The following is a 25,494-nucleotide window of genomic DNA, read 5'->3' on the forward strand; positions in this document are numbered from 1 at the left end:
ACTCTGAATGTGGGAAACCGAACACATGCTTACATTTCATCCTTTCTCCGGGATCGCACAGCAGAAATTCGGTTCGGTCCCCTAAAATCCCCCACTTTTACCCTCGGTAATAGAGGCACCCCGCAGGGATCAGTCCTTTCCCCTTTTTTATTTAACATCCCACTCATCCCCATGGCTAAAAAGCTGTCACAGATCCCAAACCTCTCCCATTCTCTATATGCAGATGATATCACCCTGTGGACCACCACTGGGAATGTAGGTAGCATGGAAGAAACTCTTCAGGAGGGGGCAGACATGGTGTCAAGATGCGCAGCTTCAATAAGCCTTGCATGTTCCTCCACCAAATCCGAGCTCCTGATACTCCACCCAAGACCGCGGAGACACCACCAACCCCCTATGCTCATCACCGTAGATGGTCAGCCAGTATCACAAGTTCACAAACTTCGAATACTAGGTATGTTCATACAAGACAACGGCCTTAACACGGATACACTCTCCAGACTGACTAACACAACACATCAGATCACCCGCCTAATCAAACGTATAGCCAACAAGCACTGTGGAATGCGCCAGCATGACCTCAGACGCTTAGTACAGGCATTTATTATAAGCCGCATTCTTTACTCGATTCCGTATTTATATCTAACAAAAACAGAGACAGACAAGGTGGATGCTCTCATCAGACACGCTTATAAGGCAGCTCTCGGCTTACCTAAGCGCACCCCAACCTATCGACTCTTAGGCATGGGAGTTCATAACACCCTCAGCGAACTGGTGGAAGCCCACCGCATCGCCCAACTAGGACAGCTCTCCACTACCCCAACTGGTCGCCACATTCTTTCCTTTCTCCAACTTAGACCGTTAGGTCCCCCTCCAGTAGAAACTTATGCAGTTCCAAAGACAGTCCGCGATCACCTCACTGTCCACCCACTTCCGAAAAACATGCATCCCCTTCATAACCAGGCCAGACGGAAAGCGAGAGCACGTGCTCTACACAGAGCACATGCGAACGAACCCGACATGGTCTACGTGGACGCCGCAGAATATCCACACCGCTCAGCTTATGCGATATGCGCGGTATCCAGCCGCTTCGAACACATCACATCAGCCTCTATCATTACCCGAACGTCCGTAGAAGCGGAAGAATCCGCTATAGCCATCGCGATAGTCTCTTCCACTGCCACCCTTATCCTCAGCGATTCTAAAACTGCCATACAAAATTTCGCCCGAGGACAGCTACATGCTGCCTCTCACAAAATCTTAACTACCAACGTTCAAACACCCCGACCCATAGACCTTGTCTGGGTACCAGCCCATTCGGGCAACCCCGGTAACGAAGCGGCCAATTCTGCTCATACGTCGACCGAGCAACAGATACCGAGGACCTAGGCAGTGCCAGAGATCGGCTGATCACCTACAACGACATTACACTACACTACCGGTCTGAAAGACTTCACTACCCTCCCCCACACCCCTCCTTAACTAAACCACAACAAATAACATGGAGACTTCTTCAAGCCCGCACCTTTCCCTCCCCAGCACTGCTGGCACTCTTCTCCCCCTCTACTCATCAGTCCGAATGTTCCCTCTGCGAGGCCCCGAGAGCTACATTCGAACGTATTATGTTCAGATGCCCGGAGTTTCAACCACCGGCCGAATGGCGCCTTACGGACAACGAGGCTTGGGAGATCGCGGTCTCCAGCTCAGAACCGGCTCCACAAAGGAGACTGGTCGACTGGGCTGAAGCGGTCGCCGTCAGGCACTGCCTGCTGGCCACCACCCGTGATCAGGAGCCGGCCCAGTCCTTGTAACGAGTATTTCGCGGCTCCGCTAAATAAAGTTTTTCACCACCACCACCACCAAGAGGTCGCTCCCGACTGGAGGCCACCCTAGACTCGCCCCAGCCCGAAATAATTCCTTTCATTTCGTGCCAATAAAAGTTGTTACCACCATTTCTTGGATCCGTCTGCGGCTTTTCGATGGCCCCGCCAGGGTGGTGCAGTGGTAAGACTGTCGCGGAGTACCCGGGTACGATCCCGTTCGCGGCGGCTGCGTTTCGATGGAGGCGAAACGAAGAGGCGTCCGTGTGCTGTGCGATGTCAGCGCACGTTAGATCCCAAGGTGGTCGAAATTACTCCGTAGCCCTCCACTACGGCTCCTCTTTCTCTCTTTCCACTTTCACTCCCACCTTCCTCCCTTCCCTGACGGCGCGGTTGAGGTATCTACAGAATACAAGACAGTTACCGCGCCTTTCCCTTTCTATAAATCAATCAGTCCTCCCTGCCCTTACGGCGCGGTATATTTTCGATATTTCGATATTTTTTTATATTTTCGATGTATCCCAGGGAAAAAAGCATCGGGTCCATCGGACGTACCTTGAAAACCACTGATTGGCTCCTTCCAACGTACCTTTTTTAGCCGCAGCCTTTCTTGTAGCCAACCGGAATTATTTCTGATTAACATCCCTACCTTCTGCCCTCTTTTTCTCCTCCTCCTCCTCCTTACAAGGGTCGGCCCTCCAGGAGACACCCATATATGCGTGCTCATGATGGCGAGAATGCACCAGCTAAAGGAATAGTCAAACAGCTTTTTTTTCCTGTCAGTCGTACTTTGCGCATATTAAGATAAACCGCATCGGCTAAAATCGGTTATGGCAATAAATTCAAGATTGTGAGGACGAAAAGGAGAAGAAGAGGAGGAAGAGGAAAGACAGGGAGGTTAACCGGAAGAAGGAACTGGTTTGCTACCCTGCACTGGGGGGAGAGGGTGAGGGGATATAAAAGTGATGGGTAAGAGAGGGATGGGTGAAGTAAGTACTATACTCACATCACAGCCATACCACGTACGTCATATCACAGCAAAATCACAGCCTATCGATCAGGCCCGTGGCTTTCATAAAGCAGATCAGTGCCTGGGAAGCTTTCACCGCCGACAATCGCCACGGCCAGTGTCGTAGAGCTTTTATTTCAGTCAGTGGGCGCACGGCAGAAGCGAAAGACCTGCACGTCGCCCGTGCAACGGAGCACCCGTTGCTGCCGCCGCTACAGTGGCTAGACCGCCGCTGCGCCGCGCCACATCGGTCCTCCTCCTCCTCACCGCCCGCAATCGAGAGCTGCGGCGGCGCCGCAGCGCGGCGTCTGCGCGTCCTGCGGCGAGCTGACGGCGCCGCAGACCTGCGAACAGCCTGCAAACCAGTCTGCCGTACAACGTACGCCGCGGCAGCGACAGCAACGGGAACAAGCTTGAACCGCTGCGCGAACTCGGCGATGCAGCAGCACGAGCGTGAACACGCCGCCGCCGGCGAGACTTCGGGAAAGCAAGTGCGTACAGTGCGGCGCTTCTACATGTCTTTTCCTGTGGAGGAGTTCGTGGAGGCCGTGCGGCAACATCGATTCCTTTTCGACCGCAACGAGGTTGAATTCAAGAATGTCACCAAAAAGGAGGCAACGTGGGAAGCTATTGGCCATCAGTTCGGCGTTTCAGGTATACACGGTATACACGCGCTCCGCTGCGCCTGCCGGAAAGACGGCGCGCCGCAGTACGCGAGCGACGCCGGCGCCCAATAGCCCAGCCGCGCGGCGTAGCAGCGTGCCGCCATTGCGGCGCTTTTTCTCCGTCGAACTCCCGGCTAGATCGGCGCTCGGTTTGTCCGAGGAGCTCGCGAAGGGCGCCCGCCGCTTCTCGTTGGATGCGCCGGCGCGTGCGTGACCCTTCCTGCCAGCTGTACTCTCCTCTTCTATAGTTCGCGCGTCTGTTTTTTATGATTCTGTTCGGTTGTTTGCACCGTACTACGCTCCGCTTGAACAAAACCGCAGTGAAGGTTTTTGTACCGGCGCAGAGAGGAAAATTCGCTAGAATGGGGACATTCTGTCCCTAGGAACATATGCAGCGATCTCGTGACGCGCGTACTTTGAAGTCGCATTTCGAAGCAATATATGTATGATCGAAAGTGGTATGAATGTAAACACGTTTTTTCTATAACCAATTAGGAATGTACTCTCTAAATATCACAGCAGGAGCGCATGATGGGGGCATGCAAAAGGACGGCACCACTCGTGAAAAGAAAAAATAAACAAATGTGTGTGTGTGTGTGTGGGGGGGGGGGGGGGGGGGGTGCGCGCTGCATATCCGTTTGTACAGCACTATTTATCGTGCTCTTATAATGCCATTTGAGCCGATGAACCATATACTTCCTGGAAATTAATTTATGATATCTCCACTATCTTCTAAATGTTACTGAATCTTTACAAATATGTTTTGGAGTGACCATGATTGCCTACTGAGCCGACAAGACCATCAAGGAGCTAAGCCAGTTTCGTCAACAGTTGACATCATTGAGCATCGGATGAAAAACCAGACGTCTCTGGGCACAATAAATGAAACCTTGATTCATAATGGCAGCGAAGGATCACGAACACAAGAGAAAAAAAGCACGCAAACACATGGACGAATGCTGCACTCACAAATAATTTTATTGGGAACAGATTTTGCATATATAAAGCTGTACATGTCATCACACTACAGAGAGGACAAAACAACCACATGCCAAGGTAACATCAGAAACTCACCTTAAAGGTTAAATTCTGAACTGTACATAAAAATCAAAGCATCACTAATACAGATATACGCATTTTTTCTTTATATGATAGGCCTCTAGGAGTTCTCTTGCTGTTTTATCCTTGCCCCTGCCTAAATTTTTGCGCTGTTGAAACGTGGTGCACATTTCCTGCATGACTGGCAGTGCTCGACCAAGTTCATACTTTCTTTATTCCTTAAGTTCCTTTGGTGCTCCCCGAGCCGGTGATTGATGCATCAGGCAGTTTGACCGACATACACATTTCCGTGTGTAAGTGGCAGCTCGTAAAGATCAGAAAGTCATCAACGTATTGGTATACACCTTGATGACCTCGTCCATGTTAAAAACAGTGCTTAAAACCTTTTTGATCTTCATGGAAAGGCGCTAATTTTCACTTTTAGACACCGGAAAACGACGAAATTCAGTTTTTAGATCTACAAGTCAAATTGGGCAAGAACCATGTATGCCCTTCGTGTTCAAAAGCAACTCTTGCCTTACGATTCCACTCATTAAAAGGTGATAAGAGGCATAGCTTGCTTGTGTCTGTAATCAGTGCTTGAGAAATCGTGCATTCATGAAATGCAGACCATCTTTGATAATCAATTGGCTATAAATATGGCTACGGGCTTTCCCTTGTCAGTCCTGACTTCTGTTGCAGAGGCCTGCCTGAAAAAAGTGAAGGCACGTAAGATGAACCTGACGACGAAGGAAAGGGACAGAATCCTGTGACCGGAAGTTGCCTTCCAGCTACACAAAGTGTCATATAACATGAAAGTTGCAAACAGGTTTTTTGGGACACCGCTCGCATTTTCGGCTCCGATGAAGCTTTTAAAGCTGCGCCCTCGTGTCTCCGGAAATGAGACAAGGAGAAGCGGGTGTGCAAAAGGCACTCCACCCCCTATGTGCAGTGTGCTTCAGGGGTGGTATACGAGCTACCACTTACATGCGGAAAAGTGTACATCCATCAGACTGGAATTTAAGGAATAAAGAAAGTGTGCACTTCGTTGAGCACTGCCAGTCATGCAGGAAGTGTGTGCCACATTTCGACTGCATAAGGATTCTAGACAGGAGCAAGGATAAAATGCCACGAGAGCTCCTGGAGACCTCTTGCATAAAGAAAAAAGCGATATATATATTATTGATGCTTCGATCTTTATGTACACTTTGAAATTTAACTTTCAAGATAAATTTCTGGTGCTACTTGGCAAGTGGTTGTTTTATCCTCTGTAGTGCACAGACGTGTAGAGCTTTCATATACGCAAAAATGTGTTCCCAATAAAACTAGTTGTGAGTGTAGCATTCGTGCTTCTTCACTGCCGTTATGAATGAAGAAAGTCATCAACTTGCCCAAAAACTTGTTATACACAATAAATTAAAATCTAGCATTCAGGGCGAAATTCGGGGATGGGCCATCAGTTCCACTGTGACTGTTCATTAGGTGCAAGTCACCTGCAAGGGTATATGCCTCTGTAGATTTTGTTGCATGGCTTGTTCCTATAAATGACATGCAAGGGCTGTGTATAAAACGAGAGCAGCACCATAAAAAGTAAACGTGATGCTTTGTTGCAAGTCCAGGGAGGATGCAGTTGAAGCAGGTTATTGGTGTAGTCTCATCTTTTATGAGTGCACGTCAGCGGTGATGCGGGCATTTATGCATCAGCCTGCAAAGCGTTATGCCACTCCTCGTAGCTAAAACAATACCTCTTGGGAAATGAGCAATGTCTCATGGGTACTTGCTTTTAAGATCTTTTTTGCGCCCAGTTTTGCATGAAAAGTGTTAGTCATGGCAAACAGCCCAGCTCACGGTGAGGCTAGCAAGCATGAAAAGGTGATTTCATGGTGCACACTTAGACATTTTCCAATGCATGTTTGTGCAAATACCACTCTCCAGGGAACAAGGCGATGAACAAGTGGCGTAACATGCGGGACAAGTACTTCAAGGTGCGCAAGCAGGAGCTGCTGGAACGACGTCAGTGCACGCCTCGCTTTCGGAAGCCGGTGAAGACATGGGCCTTCTACCACATGATGCGGCAGGTGCTCGAGAGAAAGCACCACCCTCCAGCAGGTGCAGCACAAGGAACTGAAGCTGCGGAGTGAGTGTTGCCGACGCATCTCACCACATTCTTCTTTCTACAGCCTGATATCAAAATCTCATAGTCCATGTGAAACTACAATATCATATACCAAGACCACGTGAACCATTGTCATTGGGCACATGATAGCTAGGCCACTTAACTCAGTTAAATCTGCCTCGCCGTGATGACGCAGTGGTTAAGCTGCTCGACTGCTATGCTTAAGGATTGATGCAGGTTCGAATCCCATCCGCGGCGGCCCCCTTTTCGATGAAGGCAAAATGAGCAAGGCACCCATGTGCTGTGCAATACCAGTGCATGTTAAAAAAAACCAGGTGGCTGAAATTCGTGGAGTTTTTCGTTATGCTATCTCTCCCAGTTTTAGTCGCTTTGGGATGTTCCCCATAAACAATACCATCATTTAGATCCCCCATACACGTGCCCTTGATGCAGAACCTCTAGTCACATATATAGTGTGAACATCCTTTCAGTTCTGGCACACTCATTTTGGTTTGAATAAAGTCACAGAGGGCAGTTAAGACTGTTTAATTTCTGTGAAGGCTAAAGCATATAACTCTGCTTGTTCTCTAACCGTAAAAGTGTGCGTTGGATGACTTAGTTGATAGCTTGTTTAGCTTGCAACTCAACGCTCATGGATTCGTAAGCATGAGCCTGTGACTCCAAAGTTTTATTTAAGAAATTTTCAAGCAAAATTAATTGTTTTATAAAGTTAAATCGTTCGAGATGCACGGCAGCCTTTAATTCACATTGCATATGTTGTTTGAATTACTTTCATTGCACACAATGTCATGTAGTTCAGGACACATTTCCAAATTTGGCTCTGGTTGCTCGTTGAGGGTGATGATGTAACAGTCCTGCTTCACCAGTGTGAAATTTTCTGGACAGTTGTGTTGGTCAATGCCATGTGCCAGGTTTTGTTGCTAATGGATCACATCAGGCTTTCATCTTAGGAATGAAAGATTGGTGAATGCGCTATGGATTTACAGAAATCAAGGTATCACAGCAAAAAACGTAAATATATTGAAGCAACTTTCACCAGATGGGATGCAATGTGTGCAACTGGCCCCATGTTGAATAAGCGCCCAGGTTCAAATTTTATCTATTGCATAGCTTGAATGCTCATGAAATTTATAGGAAGAGTTTTTAAAAGACAGCACAGTTGGCATAGTTAATAGTCTGCCCCACAAAATAAAGAACTGACTCATTTTTCAGTGTGTAGGCTCTTAAGGAAAGTACTGCATGTGACAGGAAATGCAACATTGTTACCCTGGTTTGCAAGTCTAAGGGTCGGTGCTCATGTGATGGCAGTGTTGGAGCAACTGGGTGGTGATGCCTAATTAGACGTAGGCTTGGCATTTCACTCTGGTTTATGAATAACAAAATGGCAGCCCCTGTGGTGCCTGTGAATACTCTCTACTCTTCAAACAAGAGCAGTTTTCCTGTGTGAGTCAGTTGTCATCAGACTCAAAGGGATAGGCTGGCGCCACATGATGGTTTTCAGTGAACTTTGAACTCGATGAGAGCCGCCTCAGTGAGTGTTTTCAATTCACCATTGGAATCTCAAGTGCCTTTGAGAAAAGTGCCACACTCAGCTTGTTGGGATATTGGTGGGGAAAAAAAGACAAGATATAAAATTTTTTAAATAAGTAATGAAAAAATCTATTGGTTCAGTGATAATTTGCCGAACTAACACAGACTTGTTTGTCAGCTGATTTTTATAGACTATACTGACTAGTAAAAACAGCAGCTGTGCGGGCTGTAAGATGTAGACCATCTAATGCCGCTTTTGTTGTACAGTCGTGAGCAAAAGGAGTATACAACATGCAGCTGGTGGTGGACTCGGGAAAACTGTATTGCAATGCTATCTAGCAACAGCTATCTGGGGTCCAGACAGTTGCGGTGGTGCTCGTTTTATTGACATGCCCTCCACTACGGGACCCCTTTCTCCCTTTCCGCTTTCACTCCCACCTTCCAGCCTTCACTCACGGTGCAGGTGTCCACAGAACAAGTGTGACAGATATTGTGCCTTTCTTTTCCTGTGAACCAATTCATCATCATCATTATTATGTATCGCTGTCCCTGTTGCTGTTGTTAGATGACATTATAGATAGCTTTTCCCAGCTCCACTAATGGCTGCATGTGTTGTATACCACTTTTTCTCACAACTGTAAATCACGTCCCTGTGTTTAATTTGTTTTCACCCCCTTGCATGAAGTGCTTTGCGACTGGTGGGAATGAGGAGTGTGCCACTAGTGTTGCCAAAGTAGTTATACTATGAACACTGCAAAGACGGCTTGGGTGGTCATTAGCCTTTGCCAGTGAGATGGAAATGCTTCTGAAAAATTTGCATTTACCACGATCGCTCTCTGTGGACCGTGCTGAACTATGAGATACTACTAGCTTTTCACTGAGCAACTTTGTATTAGTAGCATGCCTTGTCTCAGTATGAGACTTCTGGTTTACTGCTTCATGTTTGTGCTACACGTACGTGTGCCCTAGCACCATCTGTCGGATGGCATAGTTATTGCCCAGTAATCATTGAAGTTTGCTAGCTGTATGACAAGGGCATACCTGCACGGAGCCTGAATATTTCGATGACCATATTGATTTAATGTGCATGGAGAATGTTAGTGAGGTTCAGGCTCTTTCCAAGCAGACCTTCTATACATGGCTTCAGAGCCTCCTGCTGCCATGCAGGTTTTAAGTGAATCTTGAAAGTCATGGCTCATGCATATAGTGCAAATATGAGACTTGCGATTCCTTGATACTTCCAGATTCCATGGAAAGTATTGCAGTGCATATTATAAGGAGCTGTAAAGCCCTTTGGTGCTCTACTGTTGAAGCGAAGGGAATGCCAAGCAGTACCCAGACAGCTTTCTGTTTCACCAAAGTACATTTGGAGTACGCAGTGAGTGTTTCAGATGTAGTGCCGATACATTTATTTTGGTCAAGTTGTGTTCACCACAGAGCATCACAAGTTGCAGAGTGCTAGCTCTTGTTAATATGTTCCTCAGATTTACACCATTAGTGGTGTTGTTAATGTCCACAGACAGCTTGAAAAAGTGGAGACAGGAAAATTCCCCTGCCCATTTTAAGCAGGAAGAGAAGGTAGCAGGTGACGTGTTGTCTGCTGGCTTGGGAAATTATGGCAGAAGCGAAAGAATGCGTAGCCAAAAGATGGCTGCCACAGCAAGAACCCAGAGAATGGCTACCATGGACGGAGGAAGGTATGGAGATAGTGGAAGAATGTGGAAGACACTCTAACCAGCATTTCTAAACAGTCATGCAGGTTAACTGTCACTGCTTTAAACAGTCTTTCAAAACACTGTCAATTCATAGTACCACTGCAGTCCTGGACAAATCCGCATTCACCCCCGGCTATCTGACAGTGCGAGAAAAAAGAGAAAGAGAGCACGTCCGTGAAAAATTCCTGTCTGTCACATCGCACTCATAACCGTCCTGTGACTCTTTTTTTTTTTTTTTTCAGTTGTGAATTCATAAAACTTAAAATTTTACCATGACCTTAACTATAAATTTTGCGTACACAGAAAAAGCCATTATACTAAGAGCAGCACATTCTTTTTTAATATATTCGTGTGCTTGCCTGCTACATCCTCTCAACTGCAAATATCATGGAAGCGAATGGATGCATCTTTTGTGAACAGAAGTGTACCGTTTTTATGAACTGTACATGTTGTCCTGTGTGGAAAAGGAGACACTGGAAAGAGCTGCAGTGGATCTGGGGGACTGGCATTTTTCTAACACTGTAGTTATATGGCTTGTTGTTTGTCTGTGCCAGTGCACAATTCCATATTCTAGGCAAGTTTGTTTGGGATAAAACATGGTGGAAGCCTAGGAAAGAAGCTGTCTCTTGCTGTAAAGATATTAAAAAAAATGAAGAAAGTAGAGCATTTCATTGAATGGGTACTTTCATCTCAAACCAAAAGTAAGGCCTTGTTACATGGCACATATCTTTATGTATGTACAGAATTTCTGTAGGAAATTATATCAGCATTGTAAATAGTCTGGTGGTCTCTGTGGTCTACCATCTTTTAGTCGAATGTGAGTTATGAGCGATGGCATAGTGGAAGCTCTACGTACCACCTGACTTTTAACCACTTGGATTTCGAACAGCTGAACATCACAGCCTGTCAGCAACTGCAATAAGCTTGTAAGCAGACCAACTAGGTCTTATGTTCTCAATTCTGGTGGATTGCACTCCTAAAGGGACACAACTGCCGCTGTTTAAAGGAGTAGAGACATCAAATTTTAGCTGTGTATTCTCTCTTTGAAATGATACACAGCTCTTTAGAGAGATTGGATGTGCATAGCACCAACAAACAGTAAGTAGTGTTATGAATGATTAGTCGGCTAGGCAACTTACACGTCATGATTCATGTACACTATATTGTGTTGCTTACACTTCTAATTTTAGAAATTAACAGACACCTAGAAACGTGGTGACTTCGTTAAGAAGACAGAAATGGGTCTTGTTTATAAATTTTGCATTTTACAGGGGCAGCAATGAGAATGCCATGGCTGAGCTGGGCATTGATCCCAGCTGGGTTGCAGCCAATGGTGTCGAAGTGTACGACCCAGAGCTGGCATCAGTTAACCACGAGACAACCCTGCACTTGGACAACAGGTAAGAGCAATAGTTGAGGTTTTTTGCTGTAGCATTTCTGAGAAAAAACTGAGCTTTCCGAATGTGCTGGTTGAGAAGAAATTCTAAATATATTATGTAACCAGTTACAGCTTGGGGGACTCTGACAAGAACTATTGAAGTTGACACATATTTACAGATTACCGCAGTCTAATGACAAAAACATTACTTTTTCAGAAGACTGAGATAATATACTTTATGAGAAGTAAAAAAAAAAAAGAAAGCAAGCTCCAGAGCATTAACGCAGTTCCTTTTTTCTTTTTTGTTTCAAATCGCAGAGGCTGGGCTGTGCTGCCATTCAAAATGGTAATCAGCTAATCACCTTCACTGTAGATGTCACGAGTGTGAAATGAGTGTCGGCAAAACATTAAAATCCAATTTCTCGGGGAAAAAAAATATGCATATTTTTCTGGCAGGAAAATGTCAGCATAGCCAGACGCCATCAGATATGCATCCAGAGGCAAATCAAAAAGGAGCTGCTCCATTTTTCTTGCAATGCTGTTCAATGCAGAAGCAATCACATGACCTGTATCATTTGCTAGAGGCCATAGTAGAACAGAATGCTTGTTTCATGTGCAAGCTAACATCACGGAAAGATCCATAGAATCAATTGTTGCTAATTAGAGAAAAGTTGGGAGGTCATTGTGCCAGCATTCTTGTAGGAACAGCACCAAGTAAATATCTCTCGGAATCATCGCTATCCTCCGATGTTCCTCTGTGGTATCATGTGCTTAAACACCCTTTTCTTTTATGCATTATTCTGAAGGAAAAGGCATTTACGTGGTGTAGGTGTTGCTTCTTTGACAGGGTTAATTGCTAGACATACTGAAAGATTCAAGGAACACTGTTTCTGTTTACATGAATGCTTTTATTTCTTTCCCTAGATTTTGTTCACAATATTGCATATGTTGCCACATATTTATCCTTTATTTTTTTTGTGATTACATGGATTCATTATGTGCTACAGAAATCGCAATCCTTTTTCCAACATAATTCTTTGTCACAAGTAGGTTTCATGTATTTCTGGTTCCCTTCTTTTCGAAGACATGACTATCATGGTTCTTGTGTTTTCTAGGTGTTATGTACAACTGAACATAATGTTTGATCTGATGTCAATCACGTGTTGAAAATTAAGTATAGAACAATGTGAAGAAATTGGCTAGACAATATATTGAGTGCCAAGATGAAAACATGGCCTCTTGTTGAAACGTTGGCTTGCAATCAGATTACATCACTAATTTATGTGATTATCGAAGTAAAAATTTAAAAAAAAAAAGACAAAGTACAATCCCCAATGTTTTTCTTGCCTCATCGACTGTTGGCTTCTTTCCTTCATATATATATATATATATGTGGGTGTGTGTGTGTATATAAATATGCTGAGGATTAACAACACAGAAAAGTTTGCTTTGCAGTTGATGTGGACGGGTTGGTCCCAACAAAAAATCACATCCAGAAGATTTTTCTCTACAGCTGTGACAAACAGATTCATATTTTTCACTGCTTGGCACCTTTTGGAAATGTATTACATACTACCCTTCCCCGCACTACGTTTGCTTCTGAAAAGTAATTTTACATGTTATCATGGAGTTATGGAGTTATCGCGCCGGATTGAGCAAGACAGTGGGGCACCACATATCTTCTATGCATTGATGACACGGACGCAAATACCATTCAGTCATCGCAGTAACCAGAACCTGATACTTCTTTGTGATGCTCATGCGAGCCTTTGTGTCAGTGTCCTACGTGCAGTTGATAAGCCTGCTTAACTAACCAATTGCTTTGAGGCGGTGATAATAGTGGACAAACAGTGCTTAGCAGTACTTCAAATTGCACAACTGCACTCCTTATCCAACAGTACTGTACCATCAGATCGCATTTCAGACTTACTTCCTTATTTGTTTCCTCGCCAGCTTTGGCTGAATGTAACTTATGCTAGACAACGATCTGTCTTTCCTTTGTATGTTGAGATTATTACTAACCATATTTTAAAAAATAAAATCGGTACACTTTTGTCAGTCTTTATCAGTTTAAACTGAAAAGTCCAACCGTTACTTATATAGTACTGACCAAAATAGGTTGTTGCTTAGGCTTTCCTCATTTTTCTCAAGTTCTTCTTCACCAACATCTCATGTGTGTTTTATGTAATCAGCATGTGATTCATTCATTTTCTTTTTTCCCTTGCCATGTTTTTGAAAGTCCGATGGTGTCCATAAAGCAGGAGCCTCCAGATGAAACGGAGCAGGCCACCAATGAGCATGAGGCCAGGTAAGGGGCAGTTTTCTTTATTGTATCAAAGATTCCGAAGCCCTTGCCTTATGCACACTTCATTGCTGGTCGTATCGCTTAACTTTTTTTAGGACCATGACAAATGCAGTAGAATCTGGGATGTCTTGAAAAAACTTTATAAATGCAAACGTTAACCAACCCTGACATAACATACATCAAAGGTTAGCTATTTAAATGCTCTTCCACACTCATCAGTAATATTTACTTCAGCTTTATACATGACACGAAAAAAGAATTTCCATTCCAAATCTTGGGGGAAAAAATGGCAAAATGTTGACAAAGCATTCATACAAAAATAAGAAACAGTAATAAAGAGCAATTTCGGAATGTACAAAAGGTCGCATAATGGCTATTTTCTTACTTTTGAAAATATGGATTACATATGTGTAATTTTTGTTTGAAATTAAGTCTTTCAGGGCTACAGAAGAAAACATGTTAATCTGAAAAGTCTTGGAAATAAAACTCATTACATGAAATATATTGCCACTTCTGCTGTAAAATATACTAAATATATTTATTTAGGTGGTCTTTTAAATACTATATACAACATTTTTGGATCCACCTTTATACATGGCACGAAAAAAGAAATTTCACTCTGAAAACTTGCTGAAAAATACCTCACTAAAGAAGGCTTGATTATGAAAAAAAAATTATAGGGGAGACTTAACCTCCGCACTTAAGGAGATGATGGGATATCGTAGGTAACCACTTTATGCAAAAAGCTGTGCTGTGGACGTGCCTGCGTGGCCTAAGGGTAATATGAATGCAAGGGTCTTGGCAGTCACATTGTGATATTACCCTCCCATATGACAGGAGAGGCCCGAGTTGGCAGCTCCTGCCTAATGTAATGTCAGGCAACTCTGGGTCCAGTTAGTGCTTGGCCATGTCAGCCGCCAACTACCGGCTGCCAGCGCCATGCTCTTGATTTTTCTCTCACAAGGCCAGACCAACGCCGGATTTTCTGGTAAACAGGGCCGTTAACGCTATCATATGTTAATAAAACAAAATGCTACATTTCCCCCGTTTATTGCTTGTTAAAATTTTGCGCGCTTATCTGCAGATATCTTTTCTCAGTTCTGTGTGGAAGCAGTGGGTCACCATTCAGCTCCTGTTGTTGTTGGGAGTCTCACATATCCATTCTCTCAACTGCACTAACAAAATGCAATGAAGCCAAATCACCAAGCAATAATGATGTTATTTGGTGAAGTCTGTTTTGAAAGTGTGCTGGTCTCATAACAGCATCGCTAAATAGATGATGCTTGTTTTCGTCTCGATCTTTCTCTGCCCATTGCACAGCTTTGAGTTTTTGGGTTTCTGAACTTTTTGTAGTTCCACAGCTGGCACATTTTGCATCACTTCTTGTAGAGAACAGCAGCGTTTAATCTAGTTTGCCGTCAAAATCGAAAATTTGCTCTAGGAGCCATCATCCGACTCAAAGGTGCTGAAAGAGCTTTTCACTTGTTAAAGGTTTGGAGGATTCATGTCGTATTCCTGAACTTCCTTGCTGCTGTGCTCAGGAGTGTGGTAATGTTGAAAGTACAATTTCATTGGGCCCCTAGTAATGTTTTAGGCTAATTTCTGCTTGATTTATCATCTAAGCTGAAGTCTGAGCTTGCAAAGTTATTTTCGTTCTCTTTGCTACTGCTGTCATCAAAAAAACTTCTACAGTAGAAGCAGCATAACTACATGAACAGTGCCAAACTCGTAGCACATCCTGGCACAACCCCAGCGCCATTTTTGTTTTTATTTGAGACCACACGGCCTCCAATAATTATTCCTTCTACATTTTTCATACTCTCTGCCTAAATGTGGCCACATATTTGATTAGCATTTGACAGCCGATTGAAAACCATCAATCGTATACGTATGACCTAATCAACCGACAGCATTAAAGGCCCTATTACAAACAGCGGCGTCAGCGTTAGCATTGCAAGTGGAAAATCATGGGCATGGTGCTGCCAGGTGGCAGCTGGTAGGTAGCATGGCCGGGCACTGATTCTTGGGTGGTTTGTGTGACTTAACGAGGCCACATGATTATCAGAAAGTTGGGAGGGGCTGCCAACCGGGTTGCTCATTTAGAGTTGGAAGGTGGAAGAAGAACCAACCTTCCAGTGCTCAATTGGATGCCGAGTCAGGCACGCTACACCTAGGCCATGCAGGCATACTCATATGGCTTGGTTAAAGGGAGGTTTATACATCAAGTGGCAGCCTATGCTAGCAAGCCATATCCTTAATGGTGGCTCTTAAGTGTTCTTCATAATTGTTTTTCTATGGGGCGGTCCCGAAAGTTTTACTTCTCTAAAAAACAAGGTATGCACACGAATGCAGCTAGAGTTGTGTGGAGAGTGCTTTACGATCAAGCACTTTTCAGACCTATAGCTAGTGACAATAATGGCAGTACTTAACCCTTTAAGGTGCTTTGTATAAAAGTGTGTATACTTGTAGTTCATAGCTTTCTCTCAGAGTGTGCACTGGCTAGCACTAATTTGTTCAATTTAGCAAATTTAGCAGCCTTCATCTTTCAAATAAGTGTTTTGTTTTTTTTCTCTCTTTTTGCACTAGTTAATGAAAGCAGCTAGTATTTCACAAAACAGTGAGCGTGGTAACACGTCTCCCGCCATTTCATCGCTGACCTATTTGCCATCAGTACTAGTGTCTTCTTTTTTTCTTCATTTCTAGCATCACGTGCATCATCAGGACTCAAAATGGTTTTATGATATGTAGGATTTTGATTGAATGTATATATATATATATATATATATATATATATATATATATATACATTCTTTACTGAATCCATGAGAAAATGCATGAGGACTGTGCATTGTGCATTCCTGGCATAATATTACGGAGCACATTTAAGCGATAAAACTCATGTTGCTTTACCAAACGAAAACTGGCAAGTACTTTATGTATTTATTATCGCATGTTGCTAGTGCATTTACACATGATCTCAAGGAACTACCATGTCTTCTGCACATGTGGAACACATGGAAAAAGTTCAGTGCTGAAGTGTTGTAATACTCTGGCTATACCTGTACAGCATTGCACCTAAAGTTAATTTATAGCAGAAATTAAAAAGAAAAAAAAGATTTGTGACTGTAGCAATCCTGCTGGTTTCAGATAGCTCAGACTACATTTTTAAACCCTCAAATAGCATTTCATTTTTATTCTGAGTGTGCTTTACACTTCAAACGCAGCCTATGCTACCTACGGGTGCAGTTATGTTCCCTACGAACCTAACTACACTTGTATCCATTGATGGTAATGATATGGTGTTCACAAGCACCAACACAACTGATGTTGAGGCATTTGCAGCATGATTTCTGGAGATGAAGAAGACCTTGCTGTGGACTCTGAGCATGAAGATGAAAGAACACTGGCATCACTGGAACGCAGTATAACTTGGGCCAGAGCACTCTTTCACAAGTAAGTATGTTTTGGACAGAATGAGGAAATGAATGACCGCTGAAGCGCAATCCACCTCCATAATACTGTACACGCAACTCCTAAAGACGAAAAGGTGTCACTACAGATAAAGCGGTTCAGATCTAGGGCGAGACGAACAAGCCCCCATAGCGTGAGGTTTTGCACCAATTTACTGCGCCACTAGTACAATGGTATTGTGATCACACATTCCAGAAAATGACACAAACACTGATGGATATTTTGGCGCTATTGCCGGGTTTCACAAACCATAGAAGGTGCCACTGGAAATCCAATATGGCTGCCTGAGGAATGGCTCAGGCGCTGCACTAGACTTGTGTGCACTGTGCTCTCTGAAGCTGGAATAAAATGTTCATGCGAGTACTGCTATAGCAAGAGACTCTGAATACAAGCCATGTCATGTGCAGTGGTGCAAAGGTGTAACAGTATCACATCTGTCACCGTACAAGCCTTCTATGTCCAGGCATACAGGTGTGCTAGAAACTATACAGCGCAGATGTTGCAGTTTATGCAGCATGTTTTCACGCAAAGACGGCCGTTCGAATCCACTTATGAATTCGAAAAATGCAAATTATTTACCATATCCCATGGTTCTGTTAAGGCTGCAGGCTGCATTTCAAATGGAAATGGCCGTCAAAAATTTAGAACTGGTTAAATGCAATTAAGCCAAGTTTGATGAGTGATAGCCCTATTTTGCTTGGTTTTGATCACATACTCAGCTGATGTTATTCACTTCATTTATTTCATTTATTAATACTGTCAGCCCCCATAAGGGGCTGTAACAGGAGTGGAAAATACAAAACGAAAAAATTAGCAATACAGAACACAATTAAAACCAATAGTCAATCAAAAATCATCTCTGAATACACTCACAAACAAAACAAAAATGCATCACACAGAAATCGGAACAGCCATCTGACACAACAGCAATATGACCTCATCGCCTTGTGCTAGTGCCATAGATGAAATTTTCTAAATGGCACAGAAATTCACATAATGATGGAGATCGAACAGCAGAATCTGGAATAGAGTTCCAGTCCTTACAAGTTCGCGGAAAATAACTAAACTTGAAGCAATTATTTTTTATAGCCGGCAATGTGATGAATCTACTATGACGATACCTTGATGTCTCATTAGTTTTGATCTCAAGGTAATCTGATTTATTTTTAGATAATTATTGATAATGAGGTAAAGAGCTTTTATCTTTCATACCTGGTTCTACTTTCTAGTATTGGTTGTTGGGCTTGTTGGCAGAGGTCTGTTGGAGAATGGTTACGGTGGTATTTTTATAGATAAACTTTGCCGTGAGTCGCTGAATCCTATCTAGCTTGTGACGGTTGCTGTGTGAGGATCCCATACTACTTTAGCATATGTGATAATTGGTCTGACAAAAGTTTTGTAAGCCAGGCACCTTACATCCAGGGCAGCACTGTGCATAGTGCATTGCAGGTACCATAGTGTTTTAAAAGCTTTGGAAATGACATTTTCAATGTGGGTATTCCATCGTAAGTCTGATGTAAACATTATGCCTAGGTATTTATACTGATTAACTCTTTCGAGCATGTAACCATTTATTTGATAATTGAAATTAAAAACATTATTTTCCTAGTTACTGACATGAACGCAGACTTTTTTAAGTTTAACTCCATCTGCCAGTCGTTACACCATTTGACTATTCTTTGTAGGTTTAAATTTAATTTAATCTGATCATCAATCGTATTTACACTACTGTACATCATGCAGTCGTCAGCAAAAAGTCTTATTGGAACATCAATGCTACTTTACAAATCATTAATGAAGATGAGAAAGAGGAGTGGGCCTAAAACGCTAGAAGAGGGCAAATACGGGCTGGTTGGTACATGCTTAAGAATCGAGTAAAACATTTTGCCTGTTATATCATGATCGCATTCATAAGGTTGGGACTTGATGTTTTGAAGTGTACAGGCCATTGCTGCCGTTCTAACAATTACAAATTCTTGACTTGAATTGGAGCTTGCTGCCTGATCTCACGACTTTCAGCTAATGTTCTGCATGTCTATACGCACTATTTTTAGCTCTGGAATCATTTTAACATGTTGAGTTTGGCATCGCTGGCAAATTTACCAGCGCCGGCTCTTCGGTGGTGCTCTGCTACCTTGGGCGTAATTTTCGCTGAACACGGAGCTGTAGCACAAACCTTCAAGGAAAAAAGTGCGACCAAGCTTCAATACCGACAAGCGCAGCAGCGACGACACTATTTTTCTGGTAACTGAATCTTATTTGTATGTAAACATTTCGGGAAGCAATGCGATGTTCAAAATATGTAGCTGGAACATGCAGTTCCGAATCATCGTCTCACCATGTCTCAAGAGAATCGAAAACACTCTACACCACAATCAAAAATGCACTGAGTACTCGGTTCGCACGCAGCTAATCAGGCACCAAGCAAACACCTCAACGGGTTTCGTCACTTCTCTACTAGGCAGAGCGTTAGGGACGCCTGAATCTGCCTCCAAGTCGGAAAATAATGTTAGAAGCGCTTTGTCATTGAACGCTCCCACACATACATCTAATTTCGGCCAATAAAAACATATGCAGCTTTGCAAAATGCCGTTCTACATGCTAGAGCCACATTTCGATGCCAGTAGACGCTGATGGCTGGCCTTCGCTTCGTCGATGCTGCTGCATAGTTTGCGGCCGTATCTGGTGCGTATACATACGAGACCCAGATAGTCACTTTAACGTGCCAGAACAGCTTTTATAACGTCGCAGAGAGCTGTGACAGCTGCGATCTACATGCCGCTCAACACAGGATGCATATAGGCAGCGTCTCGGGTCCTCACGACGGTGTCACGACAGCTCGACCAATCGCAGGCGGCGGCGCAGTCCTCGAGGTGCCGGCAGTGCTGGTCACATATTTTAACTTAAAAAAAAGACAATTGGCACTTGTTTCTGCCTAAATTTACTTAGTCGAGTTTGCGGCGTGATAAACTGTTATAAGCCATTAAAATCTCGATTTCTGCAAAAAGTGCTGCAGTGTCCCTTTAAGTAAAGTGAGTTTACTAGGTTTAGGACCTGGTTCTCACCTGCTTCTTTTCCTGCGCTGGCCTACCCAGGAAGTATTTTAATGCGATGATGTTAAAGGCCATGTTCTCCAGAAAATCCGGCATCGGCGCTATGAACGAAAAATCACGGGCATGCCTCCTGCAGGTAGTAGGAAGTTGGCAGGTGGCATATATCCAGGCACTGATCGTTCGACAGTATTGTGAGGTCACGAGCCTACATGACATGGCAGAGTTGGTCAAAACTACCAACTCAGGCTGCTCCGACGAGGTGGAAATCGAACCCCCCTCCCTACTTCCTGCAGCCTCGGAGCTAAAGTCAGACACACTTCTAGACCAGGCAAGCATGTTCGCAGGGCTTTGTTTTAATGCGGCTTTATTACATCTATGTCGAGTGGCCCTCAAATGCGGTAGCTTACGACTCTAGCCGAATGAGCTTGTGTGAGATAACAGAAGCACAAATTAAGAGAATATTGTGATTAGGCAAGTAGAAAAGTGCATGTATGCGAAAGAGGAGCTGCGAGGGGAGCTTCGCAGATGGGAACCATTTGCGCTGTCATGTCATACTCTCAAAAGCGGAGCTTAAGTGGACTTGGGTATTTTTTAAGCCACGCTACTCTGTGTTGTGAATCGCACAAAAACTCATGAAAACAGATCATCAGACCTTTTCTTCTGTCGGTGCTTGATAGGGGCACACAGCAGTTGATTGGGACAGTGCTGGATGTCCTTAGGACACTATTGACACTAGCATCAGCCACACACATACACAGAACTAGCAGAACCAGGTAAACAGGAAGATTACTGACAGTGAAACACGTGCTAACAGAGCCGATGCATATTCTATCCACGGTGTCTGCTAGTCCGTCCTGACAACACTTTGTTCCGGAATGTCGCACTCACAGAGAATGACGGCAGAAACTGCTACTTCTTCCGTCATATGCCCTTGCCCAGCCATTTAGGCACAGCGCGAGGGGTCGCACCAAGTGCGCGTTCCATTAATCCTTTGTCTGTCGAATATTCCGAAAAAAATTCTCCCCCAGTGTCAAATTATTTTACACGTCAGCGCTCAGCACAGTACCCGAACGGCAAAAACGCCACATGATGGAATGTGGCTGCAGTACCTGTACGGCAAAAACAATCAAAGGGTTAAGTGGCCGTGGCATAGCACACTGGGCAAGACTGGGCAGCTTCCATCGCTGACAAGTGGTGTGGAGTATAGGCAACACCCAGTGAGTGCAAGGTTGCACACTCTCCATGCATAAAGCGGGAAAATTTCTCCACAGCTATTGAATATTCCACAGCATCATGCACATGATTCCTTCGAGTCATGGCGGCTTAATAAAAATGTGCGCCGATCTCATTACAACAGTTTGACCTAGCTCAGCTTCAAGATCGCAACAATGAATGTTGGGACTCCACTGGGGACTGTAGAGACAATGCAAACAGCAGCTAATTCACTCATCGTCTTCGCTGGGTGTATGTAACCTTTTATATGGTAGATAGAGGCACTTCTGAGCTAAAAATGCCATTAAAATATGTCGTTAGACAGGCAGCGAGGAGAAATGTGAAGTGGAGTACTGTGCTATTAAAATGTCGTAATTACTCAGCCACATAGTGGCGGCAATTCTGAATAATATGAAGCTAAGTGAAATGGGGTCACTGCTGACCCTCAACGAATGAATGTACCCATCCCTGCAGAAACGCGTTTTAGTGCTGGCAGCTAACATGTTCAAATAAATAAATTTCATGTTCTGCAGGCGGCGCAAGGAGTTCAAGAACGCCGTTGAGACACTAGATCGCAGACTGCCTGTGATGACTGAGGCCTTCCGTCCGGAGATCAGCCTGGTCAGAGAAAGTGTTCCCTGCTACGATGTGGAAACGCAGACAATCATGTTGCCACCTCAACAGCAGCAACAAATGAGTGTCAATGACGTCACTGAGCCCATTACTTCGCATTCACCTGCACCATGTGCTGTGCCCCCAGTTGTTGAAGACGGCCTTGAACACTTTGGCTTGTTTGTGGCTCAGAGACTACGCATGGTAGACTCTTTGACACAAGCACGTCTCATGTCAGCTATTTTGAAGCTGGTCGTCGATACACCAAGTGTCAGCTGAGACTCTTCATTTGAAGCGAACCTTTGTGGTATGTGGTTGTGTTAACTGCTTTCAGTTTGAAACTTGAGGAATGCCCAGTTCATTACGCCACTGTGATAACAGACTCTGTTAGAGTTCTACTTTATCTTGACCGTTTTCCTATCCATTTTTTACTTCTCTCTCTTTTAATCCCTTCCATCAAGGTTGGGTTCAGCTGTCCACTGTCCCATCCATGTCACAGTTGCTGCAACTCACAATTTCTTTACAGCAGCTCCTGTTATGCCAGAAGGCGAAGTTGTGGGGGCACAGAAGTTGTGGCATTTCTGAACACAAGGGTGCGAAATCAAATTACGGCCGCATTTTGATGGAGGCAAAACGCAAAAGATAGCCATGTGATGTCAGTGAACACTGAAGAACCCAGGTGGTTAAATAATTATTCCAGCACTGCACTAATGACACCTCTTTCTTCTTTCTTTTGCACCTTGTTGTTGTTGTTGTTGTGACTGTAGAAAGAAAGAAAAGATAATGCATGGGCAGTGCTGAGCAACCTCCGCTGCCTCGTATGGACAGAAGAGAGAAAGTAGAGAAAAAAGAAAGAGAAGAGGGAGAGAAAGACGCGTGCCGCAACAGCCATCGTCCACCACCTAAGCAATGACGGCCTACAACAGATAAAAATTTGGTGGCTGGCTAGCCCCCGCCGCAAGCGGCGTTGACCTACCGTCCCAGCCCTGTAGGGCCAGGAACAGCCACCCTTCATCACCTGCCCCACCATCTATAACAGCACAGTTGAAGTGTCTGCTAAGCAACTTTTTTTTCCCAGGACACTGTTAAGATGCCCACTAAGAACAAGATAGTTACTGTGCGTTTCCATTACCGATCAATTACTACCAATGTATAATGACTGCTTGTCCTGCAGGTTTTAGTTGCAAACCACACAGAACTTGTCAAAAGTAATGCTGATGTGTGATGGATTGCCAACACAACCTTCCAAATGTGATGTAGCATAACAACCATGGCAGCGCCCTTCGAAATATACAATGCAATCACGTGCTTAAAGAGACAGAACACCGGCCAAAATATGTCATGAGATTATGGTGGAGATGAAAAGATTTTGCCTCATAAAGTATTTGCCATTGAAAATCACATAAAAACAACTGAAGCGCTATCTAGCAGAGAAACCCTATTAATTTCACTGTAGTACCCCACTCGACAACATGTCAGCAAAATATCGCTGATTTTCATAAGTGCACACTCTCTTTTTTCTTCTAGAAGTGCTTGTCATAATTCATTATATTTTGCGCTCTCTCTACTGCGTCCTTAAATAAAAACCACCCCTCCTTTCGCACTGCGAGGGGCATGCTTTTGAATTTTGCCACTAGGTGGTGCCACAGTGTTAGCAATTCCGTCAACGTTCTTAGATATAGACAGTTGGAAAACTGCGCAGTACGAAGTGGGCCAAAACGATCGCCGATTTGGCATGAGTTGATCACAATGCGACCGCAGCACCGCTCTCCCCCGCTGCGGTATATGGGTGAGGCTGTAAGGCTAATACCTGAAAACGTTAGCTAATAAAAGGGTTAGTAGTATTTTAAATTTTATGCCTCACCCATCAACAGCAGCGAGGGAGAGGGGTGCTGAGGTCGCTTTGTGATCAACTCACGCTGGATCGGCGATTGTTTGGTCCCACTTCGCAGCGCGGCGCGCCAGCATAGTTTTCGAACTGTCTATATCTAGTAATGGTGAATTCCGTGAATGAAACGATGATGGTGCCCACTAAAACTTTCGTTGACAAGGCGTGCGTTATTGTGCCGCAACAGCCTTGCGCATGAAAAGGAAAAGGACATTACTCTAAGCAAAAAATGTCTAATTACTGTCCTGCGAGTGAAATTTATATTTGTTTTTGGTACTTCTTTTTTGTCAACCACCAGTCATCATTGGGGTCGCAGTTCATGGTTTCCAGTATCAGACTACCTAAAAACTGGCACATGCACTGATCGAAAAATTCTCGGTAAAAATTTTCTATAGCGCTTCTACCAAAACCGCTATGGAATCGAACATTTTGGACGTCAGTCTTTCCATTGAGGCAAAAACATTTAAGACCTAAATTCCAGTGTTCTATCCATAAGCATCTTAACAAGAGACCTTTTTACTGTATGCTCATGTTGTTTAGGGAAAAAAAAACATATTTACTTAATTCTAAGCACCCTGTTTTTTCACAATTGTTACACCGAAGTAAGGGGGGGGTTCTAAATCTAAAATCTAAAATTGCAATCTAGGAATCTGGGCAAGTCAGTCGGAATACATAGCTAACAAGAGTGTAGCAACGCAGACAGGAGTGCCCGTTGTGTCCCTTTTCTCTCTGTTTGTCCATGTTGCTGCACTCTTGCAAACTATTAGGGCGTGTGCACGTGCATGCGAGATGCTCACTTGGATGCTGTTTAAGTATAAAGATAAATCATCAAGAAATGAAAAAACCATAATAGCATTTATTACGTGATGTTTCAGCTGGAGAACTGGCCTTTCTCAAGTAACATTGTAGCGTGATAAAAGTGCATCATAAAAGAAGTGTTCATGTTCACTTCTTGTGGACAAGAAAAAAATGACAGATAACAGTTTACTGGAAGCAACTAATGGTGAATTCCAATCGCAGAACAGGAGCACTTCCAGAGCAACGTTTTCTGCTCCTTTCGGAGCAATTGTCTTCCAAACGCAGATCCGGAACACGGATCGCGTCTTCCAAACGCAGAACGGGAGCAATTGCCGAGCAAGGGTCGCTCCGCGGAGCAGTCAAAACTGCTCCGCCGAAATCGGGGGAACCGACCGGAAGTTTGCGTGACGTGACTTTCCGAGCGACGCTTGCGCATGCGCTAGCTGGCGCATCCATTTCCAGTGGGCCGCGTTGGCTTCTGGTCTCTGCAACGCGCCGCTCCATAGCAGACGATCAGTATTTGCCGCCGCCATGGATGGTGATTCGCGTCGCGCTCTTGCGCTCGCTTTGCTTGAGGACAGCGAGTCGGAGAGCAGCAGTTCCGACTCATCTGTCAAAGAATCAAGAATCAACTATTTATATGTCCATCGTCCGTGTAAACTCAAAGCCGCGCACGTTACAGCTCGGCTCTGGAAGACTGCAAACATTCGGTACGTGAACCGAAGTTTTCTTCCATATTAAAGAAAGTGCTGAAGGAGTCTTACCGTGTGTGTCCGCGCTCGGCTCTTCGAGCAAGGAGGATATAATTGCGTAAACGGCTGGTGTAACCTCCATATTAAAGGGAAGAAAGGCTGCAGGCTTGC

The 25,494-nt window shown here is 44.1% G+C and overlaps 1 protein-coding gene across 1 annotated transcript; it reads left to right on the top strand.

Moving 5' to 3' along the window:
- Positions 1-3,111: 3,111 nt before the first annotated feature.
- Positions 3,112-24,369, top strand: LOC146178180 (uncharacterized). Its single transcript, XM_084577997.1, has 6 exons — positions 3,112-3,483; positions 6,468-6,669; positions 11,186-11,314; positions 13,532-13,600; positions 16,940-17,050; positions 21,867-24,369. Exons 1-6 carry the CDS (start codon positions 3,267-3,269, stop codon positions 22,222-22,224), a joined length of 1,086 nt encoding a protein of 361 aa, XP_084434123.1. The 5' UTR covers positions 3,112-3,266; the 3' UTR covers positions 22,225-24,369.
- Positions 24,370-25,494: the final 1,125 nt, after the last annotated feature.

This window comes from Amblyomma maculatum, chromosome 9 (assembly GCF_055883805.1).
Source record: "Amblyomma maculatum isolate TAMU_Amacu chromosome 9, ASM5588380v1, whole genome shotgun sequence".
Lineage (NCBI taxonomy): Eukaryota > Metazoa > Arthropoda > Arachnida > Ixodida > Ixodidae > Amblyomma > Amblyomma maculatum.